This window comes from Bos javanicus, chromosome 5 (assembly GCF_032452875.1).
Source record: "Bos javanicus breed banteng chromosome 5, ARS-OSU_banteng_1.0, whole genome shotgun sequence".
Lineage (NCBI taxonomy): Eukaryota > Metazoa > Chordata > Mammalia > Artiodactyla > Bovidae > Bos > Bos javanicus.
This window is the reverse complement of record NC_083872.1, coordinates 101,317,331-101,344,954: the sequence shown is the minus strand read 5'-3', so window position 1 is coordinate 101,344,954 and position 27,624 is coordinate 101,317,331. Positions and strand designations below refer to the sequence as shown.

The following is a 27,624-nucleotide window of genomic DNA, read 5'->3' as shown; positions in this document are numbered from 1 at the left end:
CCATCTCTGTAATGTTTCTCATTTTTGAAGTCCCTTAACCCTTGACTTTTTAAACAGTAACTGTATTTATTTATTTTTGGCTGTGCTGGGTCTGTATTGCTGCACAAAGGCTTTCTCTAGTTGTGGTGAGTGGGGGCTACTCTCTACTTGCAGTGTGTGGGCTTCTCGTTGCGGTGGCTTCTCTTGTTGCAGAGCATGGGCTCTAGTGTGTGCAGACTTCAGTAGCTGCAGCGTGTGGGCTCAGCAGCTGCAGCTCCTGAGTGCTAGAGCACACACTCAATAGTTGTTGCACATGGGCTTAGTTGCTCCACAGGATGTGGTATCTTTCCTGATCGGGGATCAAATCCTTGTCTCCAGCATTGGCAGGTGGATTCTTTACCACTGAGCCAGCACGGAAACCCCTTTCTATGAATTTTTATCTCAGGAGTCCATGGGAATCACATGGAAGTGTAATAAACATTTATTGAGTAAATGAGAAAACAGTGATAGAGACCAGAAAAAAAAAAAAAAAAGGTTTATTCAACAAGCCTTCAGAGATGTTAAAAATTGTCTTTCTTCCACGGAGATCTGAGTCTGTGGAACAGGGAATCCAGCAAAGCAGTTTTCATTGACATGGTCTTTAAGCATTTCCAGTATCTGTGATAGTGGGAAGGACAGAAAGTTCAGATGGACATGGGTTTCTGGAGCAGTGGAAATTCTTTCCCTGAGATCTGGGTGGCATATTGCCAGAGGAAATCCAGTTAGTATAGTGGAAATGAGATTCATTACTTAAAATGATTCAACTTGCAGTTCTATGAACCGTCTGAGATTTGACTATCAGGGGCCCCTTTTCAATAAAGGTATTTTTTTTAACAATAAGTTGCACCTTGAGCAGTATGATATCCATGAAAAATATTTAGCCAGAATTTTATGGAGGAGATTTGAGGGGAGACAAAGTGGTTCTCATTCCATCTGGAAGGAGGTTTGCTTACCTTTGCTGCAAGGAGCACTGTACTCAGCAACTGCAAACTCATCTGAATAAAAACAAAAACAGTCAAATGAAGTGAGAGGGAAAGCAAACATCGATGGGATATAGGTTAGTGAGAGAATCTTTATTGTGGGAAGAATTGTATCAGAAACACCAGCATCATTCATTTGATGTGTTCTCACTGCCTTGTGTCTTCAAATACTTTATGTTATGCTTTCCTTTACCCTAAACTCTTGAAGGGCAGCAGTTTAGATATCATACTTATTTAAATTTCATATTGTCCTATAGTTGATTTTAACTGAAGAAAAAAGAACTAGATATCCTACAGGTGCTTTGTATTAGGAATAGTACAATTATACAATAGGTAATTTCTACAATGTTTGTGTAGAAGACAAAGACAGGAGAATCAGACTTGGTGGAGACAAAATGAACTGATGAGAGCAGTTAGTTTAATGAACTGGCCCAACACATCTTTCAAATATAAATCTCTGATCAAGAATTTAATTTCTGTGTGAACGTTGCTCTCACTCACCTGTCTCATAATAGTCATACACTTTCACTATGGCAGGTTTCAGATCCCTTACTGGGATGTCTTGCAGAACTGTGAAGGTCAAGGTCAGGGTCTCATTTGTCACCTATAAAGCAAAAAGGAATTAAATGACCCTCCAGGGAGCTTCCGTCTCTCTTCTTTGAGTGAGTTTAAGTATTCACCTCTTTTGGGGAAAAACTTTTTGTCAACTAACAGGGTCCTTAAATTGGGTTAAAAGCTCTCAAAGTAGATGAAAACTTCCCCAAACTGTTTCTTAAATAGCTAAAACTATTCATACACTCCCATTAATATGAGTTCATGGCTCTGTTTATCGGGGTGAATGATGTATGCTTTTTATTGTTTGAATACCTATGTTTAAGTATCAGAATTCAATATTTTCAGTTCTCTATCATGCAGAAATACTTGTTAACTCAAAATACGTGTATATATATATATATGGCTGAGTCCTTTCGCTTTTCACCTGAAGCTGACACAACATTGTTAATTGGCTCATGTATGCGTGCTAAGTTGCTTCAGTTGTGTCTGACTCTTTGCGACCCTATAGACTACAGCCCACCAGGCTTCTCTATCCATGGGATTTTCCAGGCAAGAATACTGGAGTGGGTTGCCATGCTCTCCTCCAGGGGATCTTCCTGAACCAGAGATTGAACTCTTGTCTGTTATGTCTTCTGCATTGGCAGGTAGGTTTTTTACCACTGAGCCACCTGGGAAGCCCAACTGGCTATAACCCTGTATAAAATAAAAAGTTTAAAAAAAAAGGAATATAAAAGGCAGATCGCTGCAGACTTAAGTTTCATAAAATTGTAAGCTATAATATCCATCAATATGGGAACAAATAAACTATGTAACACACAACTACAAAACCAGATTGGTTTATTGATGGACTGATCTTATATTTTATGGTCTAAGTCCTTCCTGAGATTGGTATTACCCTTTTGTCTTACTGATGTGATGTTGAAATGTGTGTGTGCTGAGTCATGTCCAACCCTTAGCGACGCCAAGGACTATAGCCCACCAGGCTCCTCTGTCCATGGGATTTCTCAGGCAAGAATACTGGAGTCGGTTGCCATTTACTTCTCCAGGGGATCTTCCTGACCCGGGGATCAAACCCTTGTCTCTTAAGTCTCCTGCATTGGCAGGTGGATTCTTTACCATTGGTGTCACCTGGTATATGATATTATGTTGATTATGTTGATATAATAATTGACTAACCCCAATGGTTGCTTCCTTCTATTATGCAGTATTTGCAAAATAACTTGTGCACATAAGTCAGCACCTTTTGTGGAGAATTTCTTGCTTTTGGGGGGTCCTAGAAATATTCATATCCCAATATTATATATAAGTCATTTCTTCCCATAGTCCCAGATGAAATATAAATAGAGGAGAGGAGAATATTTATTGGAACTAATGTTAGAATTCTCAAATTTTTAGTATGGAGATGATGTCTCCAAAAATGTCTTATCTGTATATTTTGCAACTAGACTGGCAGGGCACTCACCTTATCCAGATAAATCAAAACATGGTTGTTGCTAACTTCTGTTCGGCTCACGTTAGATCTTTCTAGCTGAAGAAAATTAAGACATTGTAAATGTTAATAAACAGATGAAAACCCTGGGGAACCAGATAAAAGAATGTTTATTACCAAACTAAGCCTAAGGGTGAAATTTCTTGAAATGCTTTTTATAAGCAAAGACAATAATGTGGCAAAATTAAAGAGGAAAGGTAATTGGGATGCAGGGTTTAATATTAGTATGATACAGGACCTATGTATAAAGTTGATTTATTTGAGGAACAGGGAACAAAAAAGCTTAGAAATTACCCGTATCTCAAGGTTCAATTCACATTCCATTCCTTTATGGAGGCTTTTTTTTTTTCTTTACTTTTTCTTATTCTCAGTTTTCTCTGTACTTCTGCAATAGTTCTACTTTGTTAATCTTTTTCATATTTTTTCACTGGTTCATGTGCTTATGCTTTATTTTCTGAAGATTCTAAGCTCCGTTAAAGTAAGAGCCTGCCAACACTTTTTTTCCTAGTAGATGGGGCTCCTACCATAGTGCTGTTCATGACAGGAGACAGACTGCTGCTGTGTCACTAAAGCAGTGGACAGGAAGGATGCTGGAGCTGGCATCCAGCATCCAGGTCTGCCCAGGAAGCTCAGAAGACTAAATTAATATGATCCCTAATAGCTGCCACCCCAGTATGATCCATGGTGGAAGAACAGTCTCAAAATTGTCTGAGTTGACCACTGAAGTTAGTAGTGAAAGACTAGTTAATGATAACAATGCTTCATAAAACTAGAAGAAAAGGAGAAAGTTTTACAGACCATTTGTTTTTCATGGGTGGCAGTTTTGGGTTATTAGTACTTAAAATTAATATTTCAAATTAATATCTTAACGGAAATGTGACCAAAAAATCCATCACAAAATTTTGAGACCCATTAAAGCAAAGTTTAATGGGAAAACAAACAACTCCCCATACAAACATACTAAATTATATTTCTGCATTTGGTGAAAGTAATGTCTTTGGTAGGAGTTGATTTAATAGTATTTTATATTAATGTCTTAGTCTAGAGATATATAAAACATTAAATAAAATAGAGTCTCCTTGGCTTATTGTAAACCTACCATTTTCACTGTTGGTTTCAAGGGAATGAAGCCAGATACCATCTTCACGTCAACAATTGCCATATTGGAGGCTGGACGGCTTCCAATATAACTAAAAATCCAGGGAAGAAAGGAGTTAGGATTTTCTGTGTCATTAAATATTCTTTTTCTATGTCCATTAAGCACATAAGAGTCCTGAAAGGTACCAGAAATCTTCCTAAATTTCTTATCAAGGAGCTAAAAAAACTGGCTGTGCATTAGAATCTTCAGGGGAGACTGTTGAAGCCACAGAGACCAGGCCTTACTCCAGACCAGATGAATCAGAATTGCATGGGTGTGACCTCTGAGCATCTGCCTTTTAAGAAAGCTCTATAAGTGCTGTATAGTTGGGCAGTTCAGTTCAGTCGCTCAGTCATGTCTGACTCTTTGCGACCCCATGGACTGTACCATGCCAGGCCTTCCTATCCATCACCAACTCCCGTCCAACACCATACTCAAACTCATGTCCATCGAGTTGGTGATGCCATCCAACCATCTCATCCTCTGCCGTCCCCTTCTCCTCCCACCTTCAGTCTTTCTCAGCATCAGGGTCTTTTCATATGAGTCAGTTCTTCATATCAGGTGGCCAAAGTATTGGAGTTTCAGCTTCAGCAACAGTCCTTCCAATGACTATTCAATACTGATTTCCTTTAGGATGGACTGTTGGATCTCCTTGCAGTCCAAGGGACTCTCAAGAGTCTTTTCCAACACCACAGTTCAAAAGCATAGATGGGCATGAGATTGCTAATCTATCCAGTTATTTGTTACATGTACTTTGTCTTTTTTCCTGAATAATATCCCCAACCAGGTTATAATATTCTTGTTGTTCAGTCACTAAGTTGGGTCTGACTCTTTGTATCCCATAGACTACAGGATGCCAGGCTCCCTTGTCCTTCCTATCTGCCAGAGTTTGCTCATAATATCTTGTGGACAGATACAAATAGCCCAGTAGTTATTTGAAAATGGCTGCATATGTATATATTTCCCCCAGATTGATTATTTTATATATAATCTGAGATTTAATTATCACCAGTAGGAATTTTAACTAGAGAGTCACTACTCCCTTCTATTCATACTTTGCAAGAGGTCTCCACCTTTGTCCTGGATAAAGCAAGAATAATATCGGATTTCATGACAATAGAATGAAATCAGGATGAATCATTATATTAGAATAAAATCAGGAATTCAGGTTAGAGGCAAGGGGTAATGTTCTTTATGTAATTATTATTGAGGGGGTTAATAAGCTGTAAATAAGGAGATTAGACATTAAGAGATCCTGCAGTGGGGGATATACAATGTAAACTTCATCACTGAGAAATTCTGTGTCAACATGGGAACAGGTTGCTTTTTCAATAAATGCAGAACAGACATTCACCGTCATGCTGCTCTGCTTAATGCGGAGTTCTAGTGAGAAGATTGGCTGTTATACCCAGAACTACATGATGCAGTCAGAGGTCTTACCTGACACTCAGTGAGATCTGGAAGCTGGTGTGGGCTTTGGGTCCATCACAAGTTTGGGGCAGAGTCTGCACCTCCAAAGCAAATGGGAACTCATCTTTTTTCGGGAGAATATTGTATTTCAAAGATGTCTGTGGAACAGAGAAAAATCTGTGATTTTTCCTTCTCCAGGACTCCTCCCAGATACCTCAACCCTTTCTCTCATTTGCGCCATCGTTCACTGAGTTACGACTTTTCATTGACCGTGGTGACTCTGGATCTTCTGTGCCCAGAATCTCACCTGGAGGTAAACACATCCTTCTCCTGTGACTGACATGCTGTACTCTCCAGGCACCTCTGGCAATGAAACCTGCTGTAGTAACAGGCGGTTGCTGTTTTCCACTTGGAATTTTGTGGAAAATGTCCCTGAAGACTGGATGGTCACCTGTGCAGCCTTCCTAGCGCTGGTGAAAGTGGCTGCTCCGTATCTGGACAAGGCGTGGAGAGCTACCACTGTGTCCTGGAAGAGACAGGTGAGAGGACCCACTTAGGCATGACAGCCCTTGAAAGACCCAAAAGTCCATGTTGTTAATAGTGAAAGTCACTCAGTCATGTCTGACTCTTTGCGACCCCATGGACTGTAGCCCGCCAGGCTCCTCTGTCCATGGAATTCTCCAGGCAAGAATACTGCAGTAGTTAGCCTTTCCCTTCTCCAGGGTATCTTCCTAACCCAGGGATTGAACCCAGGTCTCCCGCATTGCAGGCAGATTCTTTACTGTCTGAGCCACCAGGGAAGCCCAAGAATACTGGAGTGGGTAGCCTATCCCTTCTCCTGGGGAACTTCCCAACCCAGGGATAGAACCAGGGTCTCCTGCATTGCAGGAGGATTCTTTACCAGCTGCATTACCAGGGAAACCCAAAATCCATGTTAGTTGCCACAAAAGGAGCTTCGGTTTCCTATTTCCTGTTCCCCTCACTACTTTAGTAGTAGAATCCTCATTTTAAGATTGATTATAATCCTTACATAGATGACAGAACCATATCCTTTGCGTATCTACCTTGGACTGTATGGTTCTGTCATGTATCTATCCTTATTTCTCACCATCCTTGAATACTAATAACATTTTTCCTCATTTCAAATTATTCTTATCTTCATTTTTTTCTTCTTATACATGTTTGTATCTCGTTCAAACATTTTGCTACCTGAAGGTGAAGTGAAAGGTTCTGGCTAAGCACGGACCTGGGTGGAGGAGAAGCCCCCCTGGCAATTCTGCTGCTTTGAGATCCACTTCACGATGCTCGTGGCACGTTTGAGGTCCTCTGGGTTCGGGGCCGGCTGGGCCGTGACGTGAGCAAGGATCACGTAGGCCGTCATCTCCACCTCCGCAGACGGAGCCCTGGGTTGGTAAATGTCCTCCGTGAGCACCCTGGGTTTCTGAGGTCGTGTCCAGTGGATGGTATTATCTGGATGTGAGAAAAAGATTTTTTCATGTGGTATGTAAGTGACCACATACTCATGTTCAACTTCAAGTAAAAGTACAGGAGCCAGACCTGCAGTGAGGGTTTCCTTCCAATGATAGTCTGTTAAACCTTATCTGGATGCTTTTCCTTATGGGACAAGCTGAACTTAACTTCTCATAGAACTTGGGCTAAGGTGGTCATGTTGTTGGAGTCCAAAGCCTACAGCCATCCAAGTTGTGAAATGGTTGCTGCAGTTGTATTGGTGGAAGAAATAGCCGACCAAGTTCTCTGATTGGTTGTAGTAATTTCCTGTATCTGATGTTATTCTAACCTTGTCTAGGGTTTGTTCCCGGAGAAGGCAATGGCAACCCACTCCAATACTCTTGCCTGGAAAATCCCATGGACAGAGGAACCTGGTAGGCTGCAGTCCATGGGGTTGCCAAGAGTTGGACACGACTGAGCGACTTTACTTTCACTTTTCACTTTCATGCATTGGAGAAGGAAATGGCAACCCACTCCAGTGTTCTTGCCTGGAGAATCCCAGGGACAGAGGAACCTGTTGGGCTGCCGTCTATGGGGTCGCACAGAGTTGGACACGACTGAAGTGACTTAGTAGCAGCAGGGTTTGTTCAGTTTTCTATAAAGCCTGTCTTTGGAGATTGCTTATGAGGATCACAAATCACATGAGATAATGGAGTTTTCACTGATTAGATTAAAAAAGTAGAGTAATTCTCAAAATACCAAACGCTGACAGGGTGTGAAATAACAGGTTCTGATTTATACTGCTGTGGGAAGTAAACAGCTCTTTGGAGAGTAATTTGGCAGTAATCCAGCAAAGGGGAAAATGTACTGAGCTCACGAATCCACCGGTTATGCTTTCCAAGTTCAAGTTAGACAAACTCAGGTACTACCCCCTCAAGGAGAATATGAGTATTCATTGCATCATGGTTTGCCACAGAAGTAAATAAACAAGAAAAGATCCATGAGAAGAGACACTCTATATAAGTTACGACCTTTCAGTATATTGTAATGTATTATGCTAGTCAATCTAATAACACGGACCATAGCCTTGTCTAACTCAGTGAAACTAAGCCATGCCCTGTGGGGCCACCCAAGATGGGTGGGTCCTGGTGGAGAGGTCTGACAGAATGTGGTCCACTGGAGAAGGAAATGGAAAACCACTTCAGTATTCTTGCCTTGAGAACCCCATAAACAGTATGAAAAGGCAAAATGATAGGATACTGAAAGAGGAACTCCCCAGGTCAGTAGGTGCCCAATATGCTACTGGAGATCAGTGGAGGAATAACTCCAGAAAGAATGAAGGGACGGAGCCAAAGCAAAAACAATACCCAGCTGTGGATGTGACTGGTGATAGAAGCAAGGTCCGATGCTGTAAAGAGCAATATCGCATAGGAACCTGGAATGTCAGGTCCATGAATGAAGGGAAATTGGAAGTGGTCAAACAGGAGATGGCAAGAGTGAATGTCGACATTCTAGGAATCAGTGAACTAAAATGGACTGGAATGGGTGAATTTAACTCTGATGACCATTATATCTACTACTGCAGGCAGGAATCCCTCAGAAGAAATAGAGTAGCCATCACGGTCAACAAAAGAGTCCGAAATGCAGTACTTGGATGCAATCTCAAAAACGATAGAATGATCTCTGTTCGTTTCCAAGGCAAACCATTCAATATCACAGTAATCCAAGTCTGTGCCCCAACGAGTAACGCTGAAGAAGCTGAAGTTGAATGGTTCTATGAAGACCTACAAGACCTTTTAAAACTAACACCCAAAAAAGATGTCCTTTTCATTATAGCGGACTGGAATGCAAAAGTAGGAAGTCAAGAAACACCTGGAGTAACAGGCAAATTTGGCCTTGGAATACGGAATGAAGCAGGGCAAAGGCTAATAGAGTTTTGCCAAGAAAATGCACTGGTCATAACAAACACCCTCTTCCAACAACACAAGAGAAGACTCTACACATGGACATTACCAGATGGTCAATACCGAAATCAGACTGATTATATTCTTTGCAGCCAAAGATGGAGAAGCTCTACACAGTCAACAAAAACAAGACCAGGAGCTGACTGTGGCTCAGATCATGAATTCCTTATTACCAAATTGAGACTTAAATTGAAGAAAGTAGGGAAAACCACTAGACCATTCAGGTATGACCTAAATCAAATCCCTTATGATTATACAGTGGAAGTGAGAAATAGATTTAAGGGCCTAGATCTGATAGATAGAGTGCCTGATGAACTATGGATGGAGGTTCATGACATTGTACAGGAGAAAGGGATCAAGACCATCCCCATGGAAAAGAAATGCAAAAAAGCAAAATGGCTGTCTGGGGAGGCCTTGCAAATAGCTGTGAAAAGAAGAGAAGCAAAAAGCAAAGGAGAAAAGGAAAGATATAAGCATCTGAATGCAGAGTTCCAAAGAACAGCAAGAAGAGATAAGAAAGCCTTCCTCAGCAATCAATGCAAAGAAATAGAGGAAAACAACAGAATGGGGAAGACTAGAGATCTCTTCAAGAAAATCAGAGATACCAAGGGAACATTTCATGGAAAGATGGGCTTGATAAAGGACAGAAATGGTACGGACCTCACAGAAGCAGAAGATATTAAGAAGAGGCGGCAAGAATACACAGAAGAACTGTACAAAAAAGATCTTCATGACCAAGATAATCACGATGGTGTGATCACTGACCTAGAGCCAGATATCCTGGAATGTGAAGTCAAGTGGGCCTTAGAAAGCATCACTATGAACAAAGCTAGTGCAGGTGATGGAATTCCAGTTATTTCAAATCCTGAAAGATGATGCTGTGAAAGTGCTGCACTCAATATGCTAGCACATTTGGAAAACTCAGCAGTGGCCACAGGACTGGAAAAGGTCAGTTTTCATTCCAATCCCAAAGAAAGGCAATGCCAAAGAATGCTCAAACTACCGCACAATTGTACTCATCTCACACGCTAGTAAAGTAACGCTCAAAATTCTCCAAGCCAGGCTTTAGCAATATGTGAACTGTGAACTTCCAGATGTTCAAGCTGGTTTTAGAAAAGGCAGAGGAACCGGAGATCAAATTGCCAACATCCACTGGATCACTGAAAAAGCAAGAGAGTTCCAGAAAAACATCCATTTCTGCTTTATTGACTATGCCAAAGCCTTTGACTGTGCGGATCACAATAAACTGTGGAAAATTCTGAAAGCAATGGGAATACCCAGATTACCTGACCTGCCTCTTGAGAAACCTATATGCAGTTAGAACTGGACATGGAACAACAGACTGGTTCCAAATAGAAAAAGGAGTACGTCAAGGCTGTATATTGTCACCCTGCTTATTATTTAACTTCTATGCAGAGTACATCATGAGAAATGCTGGGCTGGAAGAAGCACAAGCTGGAATCAAGATTGCCGGGAGAAATATCAGTAACCTCACATATGCAAGTTGTGGCTTTCTTTGTGGCCTAAACGGTAAAGCGTCTGCCCACAATGCTGGAGACCTGGGTTCAATCCCTGGGTTGGGAAGTTCCCCTGGAGAAGGAAATGGCAGCCCTCTCCAGTATTCTTGCCTGGAAAATCCAAGGATGGAGGAGCCCTGTACACTACAGTTGCAAAGAGTCGGACATGACTGAGCGACTTCACTTCACTTCAGATACGCAGACTACACCATCCTTATGGCAGAAAGTGATGAGGAACTAAAAAGCCTCTTGATGAAAGTGAAAGTGGAGAGTGAAAAATTTGGCTTAAAGCTCAACATTCAGAAAACTAAGATCATGGCATCTGGTCCCATCACTTCATGGGAAATAGATGGGGAAACAGTGGAAACAGTGTCAGACTGTATTTTTGGGGCTCCAAAATCACTGCACATGGTGATTGCAGCCATGAAATTAAAAGATGCTTACTCCTTGGAAGGAAAGTTCTGACCAACCTAGATAGCATATTGAAAAGAGAGACATTACTTTGCCAACAAAGGTCCATCTAGTCAAGGCTATGGTTTTTGCAGTGGTCATGTATGGATGTGAGAGTTGGACTGTGAAGAAGGCTGAGCACCAAAGAATAGATGTTTTTGAAGTGTGGTGTTGGAGAATACTCTTGAGGGTCCCTTGGATTTCAAGGAGATTCAACCAGTCCATTCTAAAGGAGATCAGGGCTGGGTGTTCATTGGAAAGACTGACGCTAAAGCTGAAACTCCAATACTTTGGCCACCTGATGCGAAGAGTTGACTCATTGGAAAAGACTCTGATGCTGGGAGGGATTGGGGGCAGGAGGAGAAGGGGACGACAGAGGATGAGATGGCTGGATGGCATCACCGACTTGATGGACATGAGTTTGTGAACTCCAGGAGTTGGTGATGAACAGGGAGGCCTGGCCTGCTGCAGTTCATGGGGTTGCAAAGAGTCGGACATGACCGAATGACTGAACTGAACTGAATGTATTATGCAGCAGTGAAAATTAACACACCCGTACAAGGGACTCCTTTCAGCCTAACATTGAACTTAAAATACAAAAGGTAAGCAGAAAGACAAGGATCAAGTAGAAATACTTAGAAGGATGATAGTTCTTATCTAAAGATGAAAAATGTAAACATTCTGAATATTATTTAGGATTACACATGCAATAAAAAGATAAATCTATGGAGATTGTAATGACAAATTCTAGATCAACTACTTTTTAGAGTAGGAGTGGTACCCTGAGGGTTTTTCCAGCATTGGTAATATTCTGTTTCTTAAGCTGAAAGGGAGGTATTAAAGGTATTTGCTAATTGTTCTTTACGCATTTTTGTATATCTGAAATGTTTCTCAGTGCATTATAAGAGTAAACAACTAATAGCACTGTCAAGGGAAAAAAGCAGGATATGTTTTATTGGATATCTTATTATTTGCATTTTATTTTTACTTCTTCTACCTCTCATATAGACCATTACATATACAGAAATATTGTGTGGATAATGAATAGACTTGCCCAACATCATCAGTTTTGTGAAATGAGCATAAAACACTAGAATTTATTCATGGGATTACTTCCTTCAGTCTTATGTTTAAAATGATATGATACACTGGGTGTGGGTGGGGCATATATTGAGAACTGATATCTTAACCAATAGCTAATACTTGTACAGCACTTGCTCTAGGCCATATACTTTTTTAGCACTAGTCTTCAGAGGCCAAGCTTCTTACTATTACAGTCTACTGCCTTTTAATCTTTGGATGTGTAACTTGAGTAAGAAACTTCGAGTCTATAATGATATAGAGGGACTTCGTTGGTGGCCCAGTGGTTAAGACTGAGCCTTTCAATGCAAGTGGTGTGGGTTCGATCCCTGGTCAGGGAACTAGGATCCCACATACTGCATAGTGTGGCCGAAAATTAAAAAATAAACAAAATGTAAATATAATGATATAGTTAAAGAAGAGAGGGAAAGGGATCCTGAGAGGTAGTCATGGCAGACCTTTGGTGTGGAATTCTTGATCCCGAGAATATGGGATGGGAGAAAGTTCTCGGGTGTGCTCTCACCTTCCTTCACGGCTTCCTCATACAGTGACGTCAGTACCTCTGTCCTCCTTTCCTGGTTACCCGCCAGGGCAAAGGCATAGGCCAACAGTGCCTTGGTGTAGACGTGGCTGCCTTGGGATCCTTCCTTGGCTGACTTCCAGGCTGAGTCCAGGCAGAACAGGGCATTGCGGACGACAGGGTGCTGGCGAGGGAGAACAGGAAGGGGGTGCGCTGTGTGAATGGGGAGGTTGGGGCCCCCAGGTAAAAACGGACCACAGCACAGAGGTCAGGTTGTTCAGAAGCATTTATCCCTCTAGCCTCATTCTTAGGGAGGGAGAGAATAGTATTTTTTAATCTGTTAGTCTACATTCATAGTGCAAGAATATAATCCATATCTTTAGAATTTTAGATTCTATGTGTGTGTGATGCTGGTGGTGAGGTTGCTAGGGAAGAAATAGACAAGGGCCATCACTGGGAAAGTGTAAATGTATCTTAGTGGTTTGATCAAATTCTCTAATGATCTGGGAAGCACTGGCATTGCGTAGTGGGAAAGCTGAGTAAGGTGACATTTCAGACAACATGTCAGCAGTTTCATGGCATCCAGAGCAATGCTTTAGCCAGGACACGTACTGTAACAGGGAGAGGCATCTCTAGAAGGGCGATGGTGATGTAGGCAGAGAGGGTCACTTCATCGTCCACCCCACCCTGTAAACATGAGACAGAGAGAGATTTGAGTAAGAAGGACATTTATAGTGATCCAGCTTACCTTAGGAAACAAGAAAAATCTCAAATAAACAATTTAATCTTATGCCTGAAGCAACTAGAACAAGAAGAACAAACAAAACCCAAAGTGTGTAGAAGGAAAGAAATCATAAAGATCAGAGCAGAAATAAATGAAATAGAAACTAAAAATTAAAAAAAGGGTCAGTGAAACTAAAAGCTGATTCTTTGAAAAGACAGACAAAATTGATAAACCTTTCACTTGACTCGTCATGAAAAAAATAAAAGGGAGCGGGCCTAAATCAATAAAATCAGATGGGAAAAAAGGAGAAGTTACAACCGACACTACAGACATACAGAGGAGTACAAGAGAGCGCTATCAGCAACTGTATGTCAATAAAATGGACAATCTAGAAGAAGTGGACAAATTCCTAGAAGGTGCCATCTCCCAAGAAATTGAACCAGGAAGGAATAGAAAGTTTGAACAGACCAATTACCAGTACTGAACTTGACTCAGTACTGGTCAAGTTCTGAGTCGTTTAAAACTCCCAATTTAAAAACTCCCAATAACTAATTGAGTTTTTAAAATAATTTAAAAACTCCCAATAACTTCTGAGAATGCTCTTCATCAGCTCCTTGTATTCTGTTGTCAAGGGATTTGTCCTAATCCATATTTATCACCGTGGGGCAAAGTATCACATTCACCCTAAGTTCCATCCCCTCTTTCTGGTGCTGCTATCCAGGTTTTATTTTCATCTGATTTCCTTAAGGAATCCTTAGGTTATCACTTCCTCTCCTTATCCTTGTGGACAGTATACTGGACAAACAAAAACTAGCTCTGGGAACACTTCACCTTGATGGCATTGTTAAGCAGAGACCCAGTACTCCTGAAACAGCCATTGCTCTTCTGCTTTTGGGCCAGCCAGGTGAGAGCTTCAGTAATATGTGCTTCATCAATGAAGATATAGCCTCGAGCCTGGGCAAAACTCTTCAGTACAAAGGCCGTGAGCCTGTGGGGGAGAGGAAGTGATGATCACATCTATGTTGGTACAGTGGTTTCATAACCACTTCACAGCAGCAGCCTGCACAGGACACGTCTCATACACTGATGTGAGTCATCTAATAGACATACTTGTGTACTCAGAGCTTCCATTGCCTTTACTTGATGAATCTGCTGGATTTAGTACGGTTGACTCTTGAACAACATGGTTTGAACTGCATGAGTCCACTTACTCAATGGTTTTTTTGTTTGTTTTTTTAACAAATATGTACTGCAGTACTACATGATCCCCATTTGGTTGAATCTGTGGATGGACAACTGGGTTACAGAGGGCCAACTGTAGAGTGACAGTGTAGAATTTTCTACTGCTGAAGGTCAGCACCCATAACCTGCATGTTTTTCAAGGGTCAGCTGTACTCCTAATGTTACTTCTTTTTTTTTTTCTGTTTGATTAAGGCTTTAAATCTTTAGTGATTTTCCTTTGTAGATGGTAGAATTTTCTCATATACAGCTCTTACATGTGGTACCTTTTGACACTGTTTTGCCTGAGGTATCTCTTTTTTTGATTTTTTTTTGATGTGGGCCATTTTAAAGGTCTTTATTGAGTTTGTTACAATATTGCTTCTGTTTTATAAGGCTTGTGGGATCTTAGCTGCCCAACCAGAGATCGAACCTACACTGCCTGTGTTAGAAGGCAGTCTTCACCTCTGGACCACTGGGGATGTTCCTACCTTAGGGATTTTAAAATAATGTTTGATATCACTGGGACCATCTCATTTCTTTCCTCACTATTAGTTTGCTAGTGATCAAAATGAATCTGATCTAAAAAACATAATCTGAAGTTAACACAGTTTATTTGGAAGTTATGTGATATGGTCACTGGCTATCTCATTTAAAAAGTCATGGTTATGGAGGCTGTTTTAAAAAAATAGCTATTTCAGAAAGAATACCTTGGTGTATTATGAACAGGATGAATTCTGGGGACAAGTCTAACATATGTGTATTCAAATCTCAGCTTTTTTGCTTGTTGCCTTGCTAGTCTTGTATATTTATCCAGTATAACTATAGGCTTAATGATAATATCTGATAGGGTTACTGGGAATATAATTTTGATTATATATGTAAGAGAGCTGACACAAAAATAGAAGCTTGAAAAAGCTTTCTTTCCCTTACCAAGTATTGCCCTCACTGTTGCCACGATGCTCCCCAAAGGTGCTGTAAGAGCCATCGAAGTGCTTGTAGAGCAGCTGTCTCTGGTAACCTGGAGTGAAAGGTTCATAAGCAACATGAAAGATTGTACATTGCATGCCCAGACAAATCATCAAAACGCCCTGGCATCTTGTGCTATTCCCTAAATTTTGCTGCAATATGTTGGATGGTTCTGAGTCCTAAACATTTTATTGGAGGTTGGACACTGGATAGGTCCCATGAAATTGACCGTCATAGTAGTCTTATTATTGTAAATATCCTAGAATGATACATTTACATATCATAGAATGGATAAGTAACTCAAGCCTACTGGATAATCCAGTCTGTTATTAAAATAACACCACAAAGTTTTCATGCACTTATTCAGTCACTCACCAGTGTTGAGGTAGAGGATAGCCTTGGACTTGAGCTCTGCAGTCAGCTGCTGTGTCTCATTTAGATAATCCAGAACATAGATGTTAGGGGCAAAGCGGGCCATATTCTGTTCTCCACAACCATAGGGCATTTGGAGGAGATTTTGGGTGTTTCTCATGGCAGAGCCTAATATGTCTCCTAGGAAATGGGAGAGATGGGAAGTCATAAAATTTATAGATTATGATGTATCAGAATCATTAGGAACAAATGAATAATTAGCTAAGGTAAAGAAAGGAGGATTTTTAGGAAGGGTGGGTCTTTTAAGAATAGAAGTATGATTAAAAGCAATAAATAAGTCCAAAGGAGAAGAGAACAAAGAAGTTAAAATTATAGCTGTTATTTTCAGAAAATATTTATGGAAAAAATAGTAGCTATTGTCTAATACCGTTCACTAGTCCCCTATAGTCCCCTAGGGCTGGAGACTCACCTAAAACTGAGAAGGAGGCTCGGGCAGATTCTTCCACCACATTTGGTGGCAGCTTCAGAGATAATGATTCAGACACCTTGGCACCTAGAGAAACAAATCAGCCATGATGAAAATGACTTCTACTGTGCATCTTCTTAAAGATCTCCAAGACCCAGAAGCCAGAACTATGCCTTGAACCTAAACTTCTTCTGAAAAGTTGTCCCTTTTTTAATATTCCAGTTTTTTAATATCTTCAACATACATGAATGGGATTCTGAGATTTCTAGAATCTTTCCTTTCCCGGCCTCTTTGTATGTGAAATTGTAGCCAAAAGAAGGCTACACATTGACAAGAACCTGACACATCGTAATTCTGTGTAATTCCCCACAAGGGAAGCCCAAAATCTGTTTTTTTTTGGGCTTTCCTGATAGCTCAATTGGTAGAGAATCCTCCTGCAATGCATGAGACCCTGGTTGGATTCCTGGGTCGGGAAGATCCGCTGGAGAAGGGATAGGCTACCCACTCCAGTGTTTTTGGGCTTCCCTTGTGGCTCAGCTGGTTAAGAATCTGCCTGCAATGCAGGAGACCTGGGTTCAATCCCTGGGTTGGGAAGATCCCCTGGAAAAGGGAAAGGCTACCCACTCCAATATTCTAGCCTGGAGAATTCCACGGACTGTGTAGTCCATAGGGGTGCAAAGAGTCGAACACAACTCAGTGAGTTTCATTAAGACCAAACCATGGCCAGAATATCTTGGTGGTGGTTTCAGCTGTCACTCAAAAGTTCCTGAATTCTACCTTAATGCTCAGTCTTTACTTCCATCAAATTTCACCAGATATAAAGACAGTATTTTTATGGAAACCCTAGACATGGGGCAGGGGGTGAAGATGAACAGTATTTGACTCACTGAAAAGAAATTAATAGTTGCTGATAAGCATACATTTGCTGGCCTTTTAATTGGTGAATGACATGAAGAAGAAAAGAAAAAATTGTAGTATTTATCATCATACTGAATCCCATCTTTATAGACTAATAATGAAACTTTGTCAAAGGGCACAAAGTATCAGTCATACAAGATGAGTAAATTCAAGAGGTCTATTGTAAAGCATAGTGCCTAGAGTTAATACTGTATTGTATACCTGCTGCTGCTGCTGCTAAATCGCTTCAGTCATGTCGGACTCTGTGCGACCCCAAAGATGGCAGCCCACCAGGCTCCCCCATCCCTGAGGTTCTCCAGGCAAGAATACTGGAGTGGGTTGCCATTTCCTCCTCCAATGCATGAAAGTGAAATCTAAACATTTGCTAATAGGATATATCTTATATTACAAAAACATAATAATAAGAGAGTGAGAGGAAACTGTTGAAAGTGATGGATAAGTTTATGGTATAGATTGTGGTGACAGTTTCACAAGTGTATACTTCTTCCAAACTCATTAAGTAGGATATATCAATTATGTATATACTATCAGTTATATTAATTACATAGTCATGTAGTTAAATTTAATCCTGTAGTTAAATATATAATTGTGTGCTAAATATAGTTATATTAATTATATATTACTTGTATATGAATTCTCTTACATTCAAAAAACTTTTTGTAAGAAAACATGACATAAGCAAAGCAAAAAGACAAATTACCAGGTCGGGCGGGGTCGTGGGCGTCGGCAGCAGTGTCGGTGGCGGCGGCGGGTGGGAAATGGCGGAGTACTTGGCCTCCATCTTCCGCACCGAGAAAGACAAAGTCAACTGTTCATTTAAAAAAAAAAAAAAAAGACAAATTACCAAATGAAAGGAAATATTTACAAATTACTCAATAGATATGTATACAACTGAATCCAAAAAACCCCAAACTACTCCAACATATTGAAAATGGTCAAGGATATGAAAGCAATTCATAAGTGTGCAAAAATAAAGTCATCCTAATTTTCAGCTAGAGAAATGTAAATTAAAGCAACAATGCTTTTTTTTTTCATCCACATTTTTGGTCAAAATTTAAAAACTTTGATGGTAACAAATGCTGGTGATCATGCAGGAAAATATAAACTGGTGGAAATAGAAGCATATTTAGGTAATAGACTTTGTTTAGTTCTATTAAGACTAAGAATATACATTACTGGCTCTTAATTAGGAATTTCACATTTTGGTATCTACCTTAAGCATCTATCTATCTAGTCCAGCAAATAGTTGGAAAAACCAATTTGGGAAATGCTATAAAACCAAGCAGAACTGTGATAGTTGGAAATTAAAAGGAATTATCTAAATCTATAATTTAACATGGAGAGTTTTCTAAGCTAAAAGTCCTTGAGTGAAAAAGAAAGCAAGTTATATGATTAAACTTATCCATTTATGTAAATCACACATACAGAAACAAATTTATCAATGTGTTATTTAAAAATGCACATTGATAATCATTAAAGTATTGAAAAAGATTTCAAAGTGATGACAATAGCCTTTAATATGAGGTTTTGGTTCTTTTTAAGGAGAAAGTATTTTTTGCATTATGTGAGTAATTAAAATTAATTTTAATAAAACTCTGATGATTATCCCTAGACACATGAGAGAGAAATCAAAATGAAAAGCTCAGAAATAGAGGAAAATCTATGATGGATTTGGTAGTAAGCAGTAAGTTCACTTAAATGTATAAACAAGGCTAAATAATAAGGCAATTATGTTTTTTAGAATACATTTCATTTATTAATATATTAAGTCTTGACATGACAAAAAATAAAGGGAAGTGAGTATGAAGAGAAAGGCAAGAAATGATGTTGATTAGACATTAGTTTGAGATAAGAACACATTGCATTGATAAATTTCTTATGTACTAAGTTTCTATAAATGTTTTTATTTAAACTAGGGAATTCTCCACAAGGATAAAGCTATATCTTTTACTGTAAGCTTCTTTAGTTCCTCCTTGGAATGACTGATAGGATGTCAGAATCGACACCAAAAAAATATTGACAGGACAAATGGTACAGGCTATGGAAACCTTTTCTCAGGAAGTACCGTAGCCTCATTCTCTAATGTGGTTAGCTATGCAAAACTCGGTGTTGCAGTGGCTTGAATTCAGCAATTCAGCTACTTGTATTGTATTGTATATTATAATTGTATTATATATATGCATCCCATGTTGTATTAGTAAATATCCAAGAAAATATCCCCTTTGGCAATATTCGTTTTGAATCTACCCACTTTCTATTAAAACCTATAACCACATCATACACTAGTCAGAAGGTCATTTTGATAGTTGCATAGGTGCTTAAGAAATAAAGACTCAGAATTCATGGGATAAGAATAGTCCCCTGATCAAATTACTTGGCCTCTTTAAGAAGCAGTTTCCTCACTTACCAAATGGGTTGATGGTTCTTCGGGTCTTACCTCATAGGGACAGTGTAGGAAGGGTTTATATAAAATACTTTGAACTTCAAATATTATACTCTAGTCAATGTCATTTTAATTATGATGAATGAGTCTTACCTGATGGACAAAGCAGGGAGTTGAATATTACTTCCTTCTCTAGTCCTTCAGGCTTTAGGTGGAAAGAAAAAAAGTTAGAAATGAGAGACTTTCAGGACATAGGGGAACTAAAGGTTTCTTCATGAAGAAAAGTATTGGAACTGATTTTCAAATGTATTATATAAACAAATTGTTTAAGTGTAAGCAAAAGCCTCTTGATGAAAGTGAAAGAGGAGAGTGAAAAAGTTGGCTTAAAGCTCAACATTCAGAAAACTAAGATCATGGCATCTGGTCCCATCACTTCACGGCAAATAGATGGGGAAACAGTGGAAACAGTATCAGACTTTATTTTTTGGGGCTCCAGAGTCACTGCAGATGGTGATTCAGTTCAGTTCAGTTCAGTTCAGTCACTCAGTTGTGTCCGACTCTTTGCGACCCCATGAATTGCAACACGCCAGGCCTCCGTGTCCATCACCAACTCCTGGAGTTCACCCAAACTCATGTCCATTGAGTTGGTGATGCCATCCAGCCATCTCATCCTCTGTCATCCTCTTCTCCTCCTGCCCCCAATCCCTCCCAGCATCAGAGTCTTTTCCAATGAGTCAACTCTTCGCATGAGGTGGCCAAAGTACTGGAGTTTCAGCTTTAGCATCATTCCTTCCAAAGAAATCCCTGGGCTGATCTCCTTCAGAATGGACTGGTTGGATCTCCTTGCAGTCCAAGGGACTCTCAAGAGTCTTCTCCAACACTACTGTTCAAATGCATCACTTCTTCAGCGTTCAGCTGATTGCAGCCATGAAATTAAAAGATGCTTACTCCTTGGAAGGAAAGTTATGACCAACCTAGATAGCATATTCAAAAGCAGAGACATTACTTTACCAACAAAGGTCCGTCTAGTCAAGGCTATGGTTTTTCCAGTGATCATGTATGGATGTGAAAGTTGGACTGTGAAGAAAGTTGAGCACTGAAGAATTGATGCTTTTGAACTGTGGTGTTGGAGAAGACTCTTGAGAGTCCCTTGGACTGCAAGGAGATCCAACCAGTCCATTCTAAAGGAGATCAGTTCTGGGTGTTCTTTGGAAGGAATGATGCTAAAACTGAAACTCCAGTACTTCGGCCACCTCATGCAAAGAATTGACTCATTGGAAAAGACTCTGATGCTGGGAGGGATTGGGGGCAGGAAGAGAAGGGGACGACAGAGGATGAGATGGCTGGATGGCATCACCAACTCAATGGACATGAGTTTGGGTGAACTCCGGGAGTTAGTGATGGACACGGAGGCCTGGTGTGCTGCAATACATGGGGTCGCAAAGAGTCGGACATGACTGAGCGACTGAACTGAACTGAACTGAAGCAATATATGAAGGAGACAAATTGATAGATGGGAAAGGGAAGGGAATTATAAAGTTAAATCAAGAGAGGTAAAGATGAGAGAGAGAGAGACAAAGAGAGAATCATATTGTGAAATATCACATGATCATATATTATTTAGTCCTTCTTACCCAAAATCAGGAACTCCAACTGGATTCACCACTGTTTTTCCTGACTCATTGTGACCCATCCAAAAAAAAAAGCAGGCTTACTTACTTCAACCAACAGGGGCTTGATGATTGTGTCTTTCCTTCCATGCTCAGGGACCACAGGCACTTCACTCCCACATAGCTCTTGAGACTCCACTGCCTCTGCACTCACTGTGAAATTCACATTCCCTAGAAAATGGGGACCAGTAGAGATGAGCCCCATCTCTGTCTTCTTCAGTGACTCCAAACCCCAAGGTTTATACATGTTTAATGCTATGTGACTTTTTATTTTGGTTTATAAAAATATAGGAACAGGAATGTAAGTAGCATAGACTAGAGGCTAATGATACTGAGAATCCAAGGTAGAGATGGAGGTGAGGGAAAGGGGGTATCCTTCTAGACATCCTAGAATGAAAGAGAGAAAAACATTCTACCATCTGGTGGAGAGGGGGCACATTCTTTGCTTGGATATAAGGATCCCATATATACATACAATCTTTAGGTACAGAATTGCCTATGAGAGGCTGTCTCTCACCTAAGGACTTTGGAGTTACCGCCCAGGACACAGTCTGCCGGCCATTCCCACAGATGCAATAAGTCTCTTGTTCCTTTTCTGGAACAGCTAGGAATGCAGGAGAGGCTTCTAGTTGCACACTGACCTGAAACCATGGGTGAGATAAAGAGACAAATGAACCAGAGGAAAAGGGAACCAAAGAGGGAATGGCTTAAAATAAAGCACATTGGGGGATTAAGTAGATTTCAGGTTGCCTAACACTGAAGATAATATAAATGAGGACTGTGCATCTTATGGGTGGATCTGACACCTAAATCTTAGTATTTAGGAGTAATCTGCTCTTTCACGTGGTAGGAGCAGAGTTGAAGAAAAGTCATGATAGTAGGTTTGTTGCCTGTGGAAGCTCTACTCCTTTGGCTTAGGATTTTTTTTTAAAATTTATTTTTAATTGGAAGATAATTGTTTTACAGTGTTGTGTTAGTTTCTGCCGTACAACAATGTGAATGAGCCTTAAGTGGAATCCCCTTCCTCCTGAACCTCCTTCCCACTCTCTTGGCTTAGGATCTCAACCACACCTTCAGGTCTCCCAGCAGAGTATATAAGATTTATAAACAGTTATGGTGAGATTTAAAAATTAAGTTTAATATAATTAATCATATATGAAAAGTTAAATATTAATATATAGGAATGCATAGGTTGAAATCTTTGAGAACAGAAGACATGAGGATTATGATAAGGTCAGAACCTTGTCTTACATTGTCATTTGGTATTTGGAGCTATCAAAAACTGCGGTCATATAATACCTGAATATTTCTGACAGTATTCTCTCCTGGTGAGCCCATCTTATAAATAGGAAGTTTGTCAATATTCCCAGGAATGCAGTTTTTAATTTATTGGATGGTTATCCTGTGTTCAATTTAAGAAAGAGAGGTCATTACCCGGATGCATTTGGGAAGGTAGTTTAACACTGTGGCCTTGAGTGTGAAGGCCTCTCCACGGATCACAGAGTAGGGCATTGTAAGCTCCACAAAGAAGGGCTGGAAGACTCGGAGAGAGGCGGTCGGAGAGAGACCAAGTCCAGTGTCTCTGGACAGGCAGAGGGCCCCTGCCTTCCATTCAGTGATGGTATCAGGGACTGATACTTCTACTTCATGCACACCTGAAGAGCTGGGGACGATGGCCATGTGAAAAACAAAAAGCAGGCAGTTAAAATACAGGCCTTGTTGTTGTGTTTAGTTGCTAAGTTGTGTTCAACTCTTTGAGACTCTATGGACTATAGCCCACCAGGCTCCTCTGCCATGGGATTCTCCAGGCAAAAGCACTGGTGTGGGTTGCCATTCCCTTCCTCAGGGGATCTTCCTGACTCAGGGATTGAACCTGTGTCTCCTATACTGGCAGGCAGATTCTTTACACTGAGCCACCAGGGAAGCCCCAGTACAGGCATACCTCGTTTTATTGTGCTTTACTTTATTGTGCTTTACAGTTCTGTGTTTTTAAACAAATTGTGGCTATCCTGTGTCAAACAAGTCTATTGGTGTCATTTTTCTACCAGCATTTGCTCACTTCAGGTCTCTGAAGTAATTCTCTCAATATTTCAAACTTTTACATTATTATTATATTTGTTATGGATCCGTGATCATTAATTTTTGGTGTTACTATTTTACTTGTTTTGGGGTACCATAAACTGTACCCATATAAGACAGCAAACTTAATAGATAAATGCTGTGTGTGTCTGACTGCTCCACTGACCAGCCATTCCCCCAACTCTCTTCCTCTTTTCAGGCTTCTGTATTCCCTGAGACATAACAATACTGAAATTAGGCCAATTAATAATCCTAGGATGGCCTGTAAGTGTTCAATGAAAGGAAGAATTGCACACCTCTCACTTTAATAAACCAAAAGCTAGAAATAGGGTTTCCTTGGTTTTCCAGTGGCTAAGAATTCACCTGCCAATGCAGGGGGCCCATGAGTTTGATCCTGGTCTGGGAAGATCCCACATACCCCAGGGCAACTAAGCCAGTGCGCAACTACTTAAGCCTATGTTCTAGAGCCCATGTTCCACAACAAGAGTAGCCATTGCAATAAGAAGCCCACACATCACAACAAAGAGTAGCCTCCACTCGCTGCAACTAGAGAAAACCTGCATGCAGCAATAAAGACCCAGTACAGCCGAAAATAAATAAATGCAATTTTTAAAAAAGCTAGAAATGATTAAGCTTTGTGGGGAATTCAAGTTGGAAGCTAGGCCTCTTGCACCAGTTAGCCAAGTTATGAATGCTCGGGAAAGTTCTTAAAGGAAATTAAAAGTACTACTTGGGTAAACACTTAGATGATAAGATAGAACATCAGCCTTACTGCTTGACAGAGAAAATTTGAGTGATTTAGAGAGAAGACCAAACCAGCCACAACATTTCCTGAAACCAAAGCCTGATCCAGAGCAAGGCCCCAACTCTCTTTGGTTTAACTCCCTTCAATTCTTTGTGGGGTGAGAGAGGTAAGGGAGCTGCAGAAGAATTTGAAGCTGGCAGAGAATGGTTTATGAGGCTTAAGGAAAGAAGTTAACTCTATAACATAAAAGCTCAAGGTGATGTAGCAAGTGCTGATATAGAAGCTGCTGCAAGTTATCCAGAAGATAATTACTGAAGGTGACCACACTAAATGACAGATTTTTAAATGTAGATGAGACAGCCCTATATTATAAGAACATGCCAACTAGGACTTTCATAGTTGGAGAGGAAAAGTCAATGTCTGACTTAAAATCTTCAAAGGATGGGCAGACTCCCTAGTTAGGGGCTAATGCAGGTGGTGACTTGAAGTTGAAACCAATGCTCATTTATCATTCTGGAAATCTTGGGGCCCTTCAGAATTATGCTAAATCCACTCTGCCTGTGCTCTATAAATGGAACAACAGAGCCTGTATGATAGAACATCTGTTTACAACATGGTTTACTGAATATTTTAAGCCCACTGTTGAGACCCACTGCTTAGAAAGAAAAGATCCCTTTCAAAATACTACTGCTCATTGACAATGTACCTGGTCTCTCAAGAGCTCTGATGGAGATGCTCAATGAGATTAATGTTGTCATCATGCCTGCTAACACAATAATCATTGAAGTCCATGGATCAAGAAGTAGTTTTGACTTCCAAGTCTCATTCTTTAAGGAATATACGTTGTAAGGCTTTAGCTCCCATATATGGTTGAGTCCTCTATGGATCTGGGCAAAGTCAATTGAAAACCTCTTGGAAAGGCTTCACCATTCTAGGTGCTATTGAGAACATTCATGATTCATAGGAAGAGGTCATACTATTAACACTAACAAGAGAGTGAAAAAAGTGGATTCCAACTCTCATGGATGACTTTGAGGGGTTAAGACTTCAGTGGAGGAAATAACTGCAGATGTGGTGTAAATAGCAAGAGAACCAGAATTAGAAGTGCAGCCTGAAGATATGACCAAATTGCTGCAATCTCATGTTAAAACTTGAATGGATAAGGAGTTGCTTTTTATGGATGAGCAAAGAAAGTAGTTTCCTGAGATGGAGACTACTCCTGTGGAAGATACTGTAAATTGTTGAAATGACAACAAAAGAGTTAGAATATTACATAAACTTAGTTGCCAAAGCCATGGCAGAGTTTGAGAGGACTGACTCCAATTTTGAAAGACATTCTACAATGGGTAAATGCTATCAGACAGCATTGCAGGCTACAGAGAAATTGCCTGTGCATAGCAAGGAAGACCCAGCAGAGTCAATAATGAATAATAAAATGAATGAAAAGTGAAAATAAAGTAAATAAAAAATAAGTAATTTAAAAGAAGTTGCTTACCTTACAACCACCAAGTCCCAGATCCATGTCTCAGGGAAGTACTTTCGTACAGTCTCTGTGGGAGGCTCTGAAGTATCGTCAAAATGCACAAAATCACGATTTCTTCCCATTTCAGCTCTGACTGTGGACGAAACAGTAACAGTATCTATAAAGATAAAGCTTATGAGAGATTGTAATAAGTGCAACAAAAGAAATAGGGTGATGAAAAAGATAGGAACTGGGAAAGGACACTTGGGTTAAGGGAAAGCTTCTTGGAGGAGGTGATATTTTTAGGTGAATTCTGAAGTATTACAATAAGCTGTAAGTGAGCTGGGGGAAGCGAGTCCCAGTCAGAGAACAGTGAGACCCAGAAGCAGAAAGAGTCTTGGATAGTCTGTGAAAGGAGACCTAGAAGCAGAAAGGACGCTCTGCAGCTACTGCATGTTGTTCTAAGTGGTGAGGGTTATGACTTGAGATCTGGATTTGGTCTGCTCCTCTGCACGAGCAAAGAAAAACCATACTCAGACATTATGACAGTGTCTTTGAGAAATAGTTTATAGGAGTGAGAGGATCAAGAATTTTAAAAGTTCTTCATTCCCCAATTTTTATCCATCCTATATATAATAGTTTGCATCTACTAACCCTAAACTCCCAGTTCACCCCTCTCCAACCCTTCCTTCCCTCTTGGCAACCCAAGTCTGCTCTCTATGACTTGAATCACAAGTTCTTTTTGGTTAATTTCATCACATTTTACCTTTTTTAAAGAATTATTTTATTTGGTTCAATATATTAGGCAATTAATTAATTTTTTACCTGGAGAAGCTAATAGTGTGTGATGCTGTATTCTATGTTCTTCAGGCTGTGGACATATCTTGGGTTTATGAATCTTTGAGTTGGTAAATGCCTTCAAGCCCATATCCTGTAAAGGAAATCATAACTGAATCAGTACATCCATATTTTATACCCATTCTTCTTTTCATAGAATTAAACAAATAATCCAACTAGGTTAATACTAATTTTTATTTTAATTAAAAAAATTTTAATGTTCACATAGTAGAAAGGAAATTGATAAACAGATAATTTTATTCTGGCTTTAAACCTCTTTCAAAGGTAATTATTTTACATATATGATATTTATAAATATCACAAGGCAATGAATTTCGGTAAAAAGACAAAACAAAATTTGCTTAATAGTCCCAGAAGTTCCAGTCCTAGTTATGTTGCTCTTGCAGATCTGCTACTATTAGTAGATGTTGGAGAAGTTACTTGACCTCTCTATGTTCCATTGCCCTCAAATATGATATGGAAGCATTAAAATAAATATTCTTCCTATGGATAATATTTTGTGAACCTTAAGAAGTGACCATCAGCAGTATAAGGGACTTACCTGCAGGAAGCTATACATATCTTTTTCATTTGTATTTGATACTGGGAAATACATGATTCCATTGATATAGACATTGTCATGACTGATGCAGTCTTCATTGTCTTCCTCCTGTTGATTTACACTTGAGGGGAAACTGCTGAGGTCCTTGACTGGTAGCAGGTTATAAACCTGTACAAATGCAAAGGACAAAAGGACAAAATTAAGGACTTCCGTGGAGGCCCAGTGGTTAAGAGTCCATGCTTCCAAGGCAGGGGGCTCTAGAGTTGGATCCCTGGTTGGGGAGCTAAGATCCCACATGCTGTGCAGTATGGGGTGGGGGGCACCATCTCCCCACAAAAGGATTAAACAATTAAAAAAAAAAAAAGGCCAAAATTATTTGTGGCTTATTTTTCTTAAGTTCAAGGAGAAAAGAAAAGACTAATCACTGCCAAACTTTCTTTGAGTGGCTCTGTTGCTTAGACAATTTATAGAGAAGATGATTTTGAAGATGTTTAACAGTGTTAGGGGGAAAAAAACCCCAAAACATTCCTATCTAAATACCCAAAGATCATAATCCTTTGTTACATAATTCAGAGACAAACCCTAGACTCTATGTTGGAATGAAATAAAATTTAATTAAGAGAAATTGAGGTTTGCTGTACTTGAGAGA

At 40.0% G+C, this 27,624-nt stretch overlaps 1 protein-coding gene across 2 annotated transcripts in view; it reads right to left on the bottom strand.

Annotated features, from left to right (window-relative positions):
* Positions 1–444: 444 nt before the first annotated feature.
* LOC133248160 (alpha-2-macroglobulin) overlaps positions 445–27,624 on the bottom strand; it is a 72,471-nt gene continuing 45,291 nt past the window's right edge. For both annotated transcript variants that reach the window (XM_061417959.1, XM_061417960.1), the window contains exons 16-37: positions 26,976–27,143; positions 26,402–26,507; positions 25,610–25,730; positions 22,725–22,953; positions 21,808–21,931; positions 21,340–21,461; positions 19,774–19,825; positions 17,938–18,045; positions 16,323–16,406; positions 15,857–16,033; positions 15,446–15,533; positions 14,126–14,282; positions 13,183–13,257; positions 12,574–12,754; positions 6,837–7,060; positions 5,898–6,116; positions 5,621–5,748; positions 4,142–4,232; positions 3,016–3,081; positions 1,500–1,602; positions 972–1,013; positions 445–636 (exon numbers count right to left, since the gene is read on the bottom strand). In XM_061417959.1, coding sequence (XP_061273943.1) covers positions 620–636; positions 972–1,013; positions 1,500–1,602; positions 3,016–3,081; positions 4,142–4,232; positions 5,621–5,748; positions 5,898–6,116; positions 6,837–7,060; positions 12,574–12,754; positions 13,183–13,257; positions 14,126–14,282; positions 15,446–15,533; positions 15,857–16,033; positions 16,323–16,406; positions 17,938–18,045; positions 19,774–19,825; positions 21,340–21,461; positions 21,808–21,931; positions 22,725–22,953; positions 25,610–25,730; positions 26,402–26,507; positions 26,976–27,143 — 2,682 coding nt within the window. In that variant the 3' untranslated portion in view covers positions 445–619. The remainder of the gene's footprint in view (positions 637–971; positions 1,014–1,499; positions 1,603–3,015; positions 3,082–4,141; positions 4,233–5,620; positions 5,749–5,897; positions 6,117–6,836; positions 7,061–12,573; positions 12,755–13,182; positions 13,258–14,125; positions 14,283–15,445; positions 15,534–15,856; positions 16,034–16,322; positions 16,407–17,937; positions 18,046–19,773; positions 19,826–21,339; positions 21,462–21,807; positions 21,932–22,724; positions 22,954–25,609; positions 25,731–26,401; positions 26,508–26,975; positions 27,144–27,624) is intronic.